Consider the following 8,683-nt stretch of genomic DNA (forward strand, 5'->3'; position numbering starts at 1 on the left):
GTTTCCATGTATCTTCGATTTGATTTGTGTTGATTATGTTTATAAAATTCTTGTACTCATTCATCTGGTTTGATCAAACGAATTTAGACTTGTGTGAACGAATTTCGACTTTGGTTCAAAACGAATTTAGATGTGTGCACATGGACTTAGATTTTGAATTGAACGAATTTACCTTGGGTAGACATGGAGTTACTTTTATGCCTTACGAACTTAGACCCAAGTTGATGAGGAACGAATTTAGCTTAACACCCTTAGGTTTATTCAAACGAACTTAGACTTCGTTTATAGGTTACGAACTTGGAAGATAAGTTTTATAACTTACGAACTTGCATGTACAGTTTAGTCTTAACGAACTTAAACTTCGTTAGGTGTTAATTTAGGTTTAATTCTTACGAACTTAAGACCTATTTTCGTTTAGTTATTGCTTACGAATTTAGCTTCTATCTTCGTTCTATCTACTTAACGAATTTAGTGGTTATCTTCGTTCAGACTTGTTTTGCGAAATTCTGGACTAGGGTTTTTCATATTAGGGTTTTTCAACTTGGCAATTCATTTATCGTGATTATTTATAGTTGTTTCGATATTTTGGTTGGTTTTGCAGAATGGCTCTCGCTCCACGTCAATTTGTGAAAAAAACACAATCTTGCACTGAACCTAGATCCAGATCAGCATAATTGTGAACATTTTCATGAAATGTTCAACTACATTGCTCGCTCACGATTATCCTTTGCTTTTTGTGATTCGCCGAGACTGATTAAGCTGTATATTGATTCTTTCTGGTCTACTGCTCATGAAGTTATGGTTGATGGCCAAAGTTTTGTACGAGCAACTGTTGAAGGCACAACATTTGATTTTAATGCTGAGTCGCTCCGCACTATTTTGCATCTAGGAGCAGAACCAGACGTAGAAGAAGAGGACGATGTTGAAATGACTTACGAGTTCGAACTCCTTCTTCGCTGCTTTCAGAGAATGGGGTTTGTTGGCCAGGTCAAACTTCCTTTTGACAAGAGTGGTTTTCAGGGAAGATGGAGGTATCTGGCGTATGCATTGCTTGTCTGTTTGAGCAATCGCAAGGCTGGCTTTGATCAACTATCTGCACAGATTGCGTCGCAGATGGTTGCGTTGGTATATAATCGCCCTTATCCTTTCTCCCGATATTTTTATCAAGAGTTTGTTGATCAGATTAATGCTAGGGGGAGAAAGCGATTTCTTCTGTATCCTCGATTTGTGATGGCTATAGTTAGACGTTTTTGTCCCGCGTTAGAATATGACCAAGGTCCTCGCTACGTTCTTCATGCTTGGCCTTCGCGTCTTTTTGCTGATCTAGAGGCAAATACGGGTAATGTGGCTGGTCTCCATGATCCACCACTTTTTGGTCACCTGATTAATCCAAACTATCGATCTCGTCTTGAGAATGATATGTTTGTGGATGATGTTGATGACGATTCTGAGTCTGGTGATTCTGAAAGTTCGGATGGTTCTGATGATGACTCCGGGGATGAGTCTGCTGGTTTGGATGTTGGAAATGATGGAGATGATGTTGCTAGTTCCGACGGTTCTGCTGCTACAACTGCGACAGACACAGATGATTCTACTGCTGCTGAACGTCGAACTAAGATGATACATGATATTGCGGCTGCTTCTGAAAGCGATCATTCGCATCAGTCGTTTGATCAAGCGGGTGTTTTGTTTCATAGAGAACGCAGAAGCAAAGCTTGTCACGCAACTCCAGCAATTTCAGATTCTGCTAACTCAATTTCTACTGCTGAGATTGATCCCGATGTTGCAGCTCAGCATGATTCTGAATTGCGAGAGATCTTTGAAGATATGGACGACCCTGTGAACAGAGCAAGTTCGGTTAGTCCAGCAAAGAGGCAAGGGAGTATTGATCTTCAGTATACCAGAATTAAGCGTCGACGTGTTGATTCTTCTTCTGTAGCAATGCCTGATTCTCCAAGACTGACTGCTGCTGTTGTTCCTGTTCTTGGTCATCGAGTTGATCTTTTGGAGACCAGAGTTCGCACTTTGGAGTCAGATCTCACTGCTACTCGTGCTGCCTTAACATTTTTGATCAACTGGGTCAAGAATCAAGGGGGAGAAGTTCCTGAAGAAGTTTGCAGATTGTCAGAGGTTCAACCACGACGTCAAAATGACGATGATGATGCTGATAATGCTGCTGAAAGGAATGTTTCTCGCCCAGTTGAAGATAGAGGAAAGGGTGCAACGATTGAGGGGGAGACAGGAGGAGATACTTCTCAGCAAGGTGCTTCTGGTTCTGGTGCTGGTCCTTCTGGTGCTCCTCGTGATTCAGGTTTCTAATTTTGTTTATGATAAAGATTATTAGATAGAATGTATAATTGTTTGTGTGTAATAAGTTATGACATTTTATGTAATGAAAATGTAATTTATCTTATTTTAATACAAGTACATTTCATCTTTATTATAATTATCATGATTATTCTATTATTCTGGTGTTCATTTTGTGTAAATTTAAATAGATGATCCAGATTATACAGATTTATTCTTTGATGGCGATGAACTCGAGGAAGGCGAATTTGTCCCTGAACCAAATCTAGATATATTCAAGAAGCCTTATGGGTTTGATGAAGTGTGGGACTCAATTCCTGAAGATCCGTTGATTGAAGAAAATAGAGTGTTGGATCAGCAGAGATCAGATGTTAGAGAAAGAATGCTTCAAGTCCCATTCAATAGCCTAACTCAAATTCTACATTGTGTTGTGTATGCTAAGAATGGTGATGTGTCGATTCCATCTGAATATGAGATTAATGTGACGAGACCATTCAATTCAAATGATTTTCCAGTTCCTCTCAGAGATGATGATTCATTACATATTGTTGATCGACGTGTTCCCGAGAAAAGAGTAAATGATTGGATAGTACTTAGGGAAACGTGGAAACCGAATTTGTATTGGACTCATATCTCAGATAAAGATGCTGCAAAGTACAAAACAATCATCTGGAGTTGGTTTTATGATGATGAATTGAAGTTGTTTGTGCTTAAAAGACCAGAGGGTTGTCAGTACTTAGCATGGTGTGAGAGACATTTCAGAAGTTTGTGTGAAGAAGATTTACATGAGCTTGGAAATAACTGGATTATCAATCCAAGCGATGATGGCTTAGCTGATGTGGTTGGTAAGAATCTTAGAAAAGATTTTTGGTTAAGGAAGAACATGAAAGATTCTGATAAACCAAAGTTTAAAATCGAGCCAAGATCGAAGAAAAGAGTGGTTAAACCAGATAAACAGTTGAGTTTGTTCAACATGATATTAAATGCATGATCAAGGTTCCTGCAAAGAAATGGGCACAAGATGTCTTGGACAAAATGGATAATTGGGAAATTGATCGAAATTCTGGTGAAGCCAAAATGTATGCAGATTCAAAGAAGCAGATTTTGTTGAGAAGAGTTTATGATCCGATGCAGTTGGTGAACTTCTCAAGAAATGATCTGAGGAAGTTATACGATACGGAGTGCTCGTTTTTGCCATTTTGGAAGCATGAAGAAAGTAGATATCGTAAGATACTTCAGCTCTGCTTACAGGAAGATATTCATGCAAATAGCAAAAGATTGTTGTTTGATGAATGATCAGATTTTGAAGACTAAGAAATCAAAGGTGCTGCTGTCAAGGGGGAGTTTGTTGATGCACGTTGATGTGACAACAGCAACTTAGATTTGATATGTCGTTTAGATTGAGATATTATGTTAATTTATGTCGTATCTATATATGTAATTGATAGATTATGAACTTTATGTTTTGGTAATGATCGATTACATGTTTTGGAGTTATATATATATATGTGTGTGTTATGTATGATGTTTGTTGTGTGATATACAAGTACAAACATAATATGTGTTAGGATTCCTTAAGATGAAACACTTAGGAATATAACTAAGTATTACATCTAACGAAGATAAGATATATCTTCGTTAGAGGCAAACGAAGATAAACTTCGTTTGGTACAAACGAAGATTAACTTCGTTACATGGGCTGGCAGCTAAATTCGTAAGAACAAAGCCCAGCAAGCCCAGTTCGACCTGAAACATATATATACGAACGAATACCCTGATATACAGATATATAGACGTTCGACATACAAGTACTGCAGAGAACTAAGTTCGTTCTATAGCTTATAGAAACGAAGATAGTACAATACGGCTGATTATTTATTTGATAATTAGCGATATACCTATTTACTAATCAAACTAGTTATCTCGTGAGGATTCCGCACTCACGACATAATCATAGACGATCTCGAGAGCGATCTATAGCTATCGAGGGACTCACAATGCTCTTGAGTTATCAATCTCTCCTGAGCTACGGTTCCCAGTATTAGCATGTTGATGCCTTGAATTCTGACCAGCAATAGAACCACTCTGATTGAAGTTCTGACGACCTGTAGCTGAATTGTTATCCCGTCTTGGCCTCTGACGCTCACGAGCAAAATGTCCAAAGCCATCACAGTTAAAACATTTCACCTTCGTTTTATCAAACCCTACTTCGCCGTCTATGACCTTCCTTCCAGTTCTATTAGTGAAACGTTGAGCTCTCAATGTTAACATAGCTAATTGCCAGTTCAGGTCCATTTCTTCCAGATCATCTGAATCAACTTGCTTTTAATCCTTCATAACCAGTTTTGGATCAGTCAGTTTTCCTCCAATTAGCTTTTCATGAGCCGACAGAAAAGAAACGACCCTAAATCGATGTTGTCTATCACCAACAAACTATAACCTTCCGGTATTGAACCAAGAGGCTCTGATACCACTTGTAAGTCCCTTGAAGCGGATCGTTAATAGTTCGCTCCCGTTATCCAGAGGTGCGAAATCCCTCTCTATAACGTGGTGATTCACAATGAAGTCCCTAGATAATCTGCTACTCCGCATATCTTCTTCGGACTAGTGGAACAACCATTGACCTATTAACCTGCACACGTCGGGGTTATGGTATTTATAGGAAACACCTAAAAGGCTTCTTCACTTTGGGGTCGTATTTCAGAGCCCAGCTTGTCTCAGTTACGACCTCGTAATTGTGCTCTAGCCTTGTATTTGACCCTGCAAATATGGGGTCGTATTCCCATATGCCACCTCATATTTGACCTTGCATATACGAGGTCGTATTTCTTACTTAGCAGAATTAATTACACATTCAATACTTAAACTTAATCTATTATTCTATGCATAATCCAAAGTTCGTTAATGACAATCACATGACAAAGACATGTTACAATTAAGCCCAAAAAATCTAGACTGTTATTGACATAGATGTGCACTTACATCTTCAATCTGTCTATCTCTTCTAGCATTATGAGCTTCTTCTAATGTCATATTTCTTCTAAAAGCCATTAATATTCAACAAAATAATACCAATAGATCTAATCTGATCCAACAAACCAAACAAAAACCAATGACAAAAAGATTAAGAAACCTTTTTGAAACCTGGCTCTGATACCAAATTTGATGCGTAAATCACGCATAAACTAAGCACAGCGAAATTTAACAACTTGAAATTACTCGTGTTAATGCATGATTCTCAGTGACATGAGCATTCTAGATATGTGTAGTATTTTTTTGTGTACAAGCTCAAGTCTTGTAATTATCTTGTAATCACCGTTTGACTTAATATTACCCAGGCATATTCTGCGAAAGCCAATTGGGATCCAACTTATGTTTATATGTTTGTTTATTATTTGTATTTTGCAGGTTTTAGACATAACATGTAAAGAGTCATTAAGTTAATATTGTTTCTGCGTATTAACAGCAGTTGAGATATTAACTTAATGTACTTCCAGAGGGAAGTTAAGATATTTGTGTTTCTGTGTATTTACAGTAGTTGAAATGTGTCGAAGGCTAATGCTAGTTCTGTGTATCTTTACAGCAGTTAAAGCATTAGTTGAGTTAATATCGGTTCTACATCTTGACAGCAGTAAAGACATTAACTCAGAGTACAATGTCGGTTCTGCGTCATGACAGCAGTAGAGACATTTACTCACTATATCCTAAGTGTTATTTGAGGGTTCTTAAGAACAAGCAAAAGTCTTACTTGGTCAAAGTAAGAACACTCAAATTGGTCAAAGTAAGAACACTCAAATGGTCATTTGAGAGTTTATAAGAAACAAGCAAAAGGATGCTTGTTCTCAAGAACTCTCAAATGGTTTGAGAGTTTCTGTTAAACAAGCAAAAGTATGCAATGTACACAGAAACACGCAAACAGGCCATAACCCTAATGGGCTTGGGCTTGGAAACACGCATGGGCCTGCGTGTTTCAGAACACGCAAACAGCCATTTGCGTGTTCCTAGCCTTTGCCTATAAATAGAGGGTGTGTATATGCGTGTTCTGGCAAGAGTGTAGAGAGAGAAACGAGCAAATTTTAGAGAGAGAAAACTAAGAACACGCACGGTTTATCTTGTGGGTAATACTCGTCTCGTGCACGAACCGCCAACACACACCCGGCCCCCCAAACGACTCGTAGATTGCAAGTTACCACGTGTTAGGTAAGGTGCGTCCAGAGAGCCGTTCCCGGAATGTTTATCATCACGTAAAAGATATATATATAGTGATATATATATATATATATATATCATCGAAAGGTAGATATATAAATCGTGGGTTATCTCGAGGAATTTCTGCACCTCGACATATCCTTAAGTCGATCTCTGGTTTGATAATAGTACAAGACCCGAGGGACTTACAGGGAGTACTACTTTTAGTGTTTTTTGATTTTATAATGAAAATAAACAACAAAACAAGACAATAAAAGTAAACGATAGATAAAGAATCCACCACCAAGATTCGTAAAGGCCAAGCCACCGGAATCAAGGATAAAGGAAACACTCCAACCCACCACTATATTTGATAAAGGTCGAGCCACCACAAACACAGATAAAGGAATCGAAGATTTAAGATCTCACTACTATAATTGATAAAGGACGAACCACCACAATTATATATAAAGGGATCACTTCAAACCACCAAGATCAAAGATCCATAAAGGTAAATGAAGATTTTTAAGAAATAGAGGTTGCTCTATTAATTTCATTCAATTTGAACATAATCTGATTTTACAATGAGAATTATAACCCCTATTTATAACTACAAAAACTATTTTCTGTGACTTATCGAAATAATAATAAAATAATAAAGAGGCTGTCATGTGCAAAGGACAACCACTAACTTATTGGCCAATAGGAAATGTACAGATAAAGCTTCTAGAAAGATTCATTTGCAAGAGGGCCAACAAACCGTTATATGGATCGCCGTGAGCTGTGGGGTAGTTTGTATGTACATAAACAATTTGTGGGTGATAATCCTGGGTTATCATGGGAGACTTTAATTCTTCTCTCAATTTAGAAGATAGTTTCTCGGGTGCCTCTTCTATTAGTATTGGTATGCGTGAATTTAAAGATTGTGTTGAACGGATTGATGTAATGGATGTTAATAGCACAGGTCTTCAATATACTTGGACTCAAAAACCGAAAAAAGGGGTGGGTTTTCTTAAAAAGATCGATCGGGTAATGTGTAATATTGCGTTCTATGATGAGCATCCGACCTCTTATGCGATTTTTCAACCGTATAGGGTCTCTGACCATAATCCGTGTGTCTTAAAATTGCCTGGTGTCACTAAAGACAGACCAAAACCCTTCAAATTTGCAAACTTTTTGACGAAAAAATAGGGTTTCAAGGAGGTAGTGGAACACGGATGGCAGGCTTCGGTTGAGGGATATTATATGTTTTGTGTTGTTAAAAAACTGAGATCGTTAAAACGTCCACTTCGAAGTCTGATGTTTAAGCAGGGTAACCTTCATGAACTTGTTGATAGATATCGTAGGGACCTGGATAATGTGCAAAAAAAAATAAAAATTGATCTTAATCCATTGAATACGTCATTGAGGGAAAAGGAAGCTGCCTGCCTTAATAAGTTCAAAAGTGCGGTGATTGATGAAGAATGTTTCTTAAAACAGAAATCTAAAGTTGAATAGTTTCAAGTGGGTGACTCCAACTCGGCTTATTTTCACAATACATTTAAGTGTAAAAATTACATAAGCCATATTGAACAGATACAAGATAGGAATGGAATAATTTATGATGGCGGGAAGTTCCAAGTGTTTTTATGCAGCACTATGAGTAGTTCTTGGGTATGGAGGGCATCACACAACCTCTGTTGATTGATGGATTATTTGCAAGATGCCTGGATCCAGAAAACGCTGAAAATATGGTTAAGGCCGTAACAAATGATGAAATTAAAAAGGCTATCTTCACCATTGGTGATAATATAGCCCAGGCCCGGATGGGTTCAATTTAGTGTTCTTCAAGGAATCTTGGAATGTGGTGGGAAGTGAGGTGTGTATGGCTGTCCAAGAATTCTTTCGTAATGGTAAGATTTTAAGAGAACTTAATCATACAATCATTTCTCTTATTCCCAAGGTGCCTACACCTAGTGGGGTGAATGATTACCGTTCTATTTCTTGTTGCAATGTCTTGTATAAGTGTATTAGTAAAATCATTACTAATCGGATTAAAGATGCTCTGGATGATCTTGTGGATATTAACCAATCTGCATTTGTTTGTGGTCGAAGAATATCTGATAACATTCTTCTTACTCAAGAGCTCATGCATGACTATCATAGGAAAGTTGGCCCTCCTAGATGTGCCTTCAAGATTGACATTTAG

At 37.8% G+C, this 8,683-nt stretch overlaps 1 protein-coding gene across 1 annotated transcript; it reads left to right on the forward strand.

Annotated features, from left to right (window-relative positions):
- Positions 1 to 7,332: 7,332 nt before the first annotated feature.
- LOC122582052 lies at positions 7,333 to 8,683 on the forward strand. Its single transcript, XM_043754435.1, has 2 exons — positions 7,333 to 7,459; positions 8,295 to 8,683. Exons 1-2 carry the CDS (start codon positions 7,333 to 7,335, stop codon positions 8,681 to 8,683), a joined length of 516 nt encoding a protein of 171 aa, XP_043610370.1.

Source organism: Erigeron canadensis, chromosome 1 (assembly GCF_010389155.1).
Source record: "Erigeron canadensis isolate Cc75 chromosome 1, C_canadensis_v1, whole genome shotgun sequence".
NCBI classification, from domain to species: Eukaryota; Viridiplantae; Streptophyta; class Magnoliopsida; order Asterales; family Asteraceae; genus Erigeron; species Erigeron canadensis.

Coding starts and splice junctions, on each gene's coding strand:
- LOC122582052 (XM_043754435.1), top strand. CDS start 7,333: ATGGGAGACTTTAATTCTTCTCTCAATTTAGAAGATAGTTTCTCGGGT. Junction 7,460..8,294: donor AATGGATGTTAATAGCACAG/GTCTTCAATATA, acceptor AATATAGCCCAG/GCCCGGATGGGTTCAATTTA.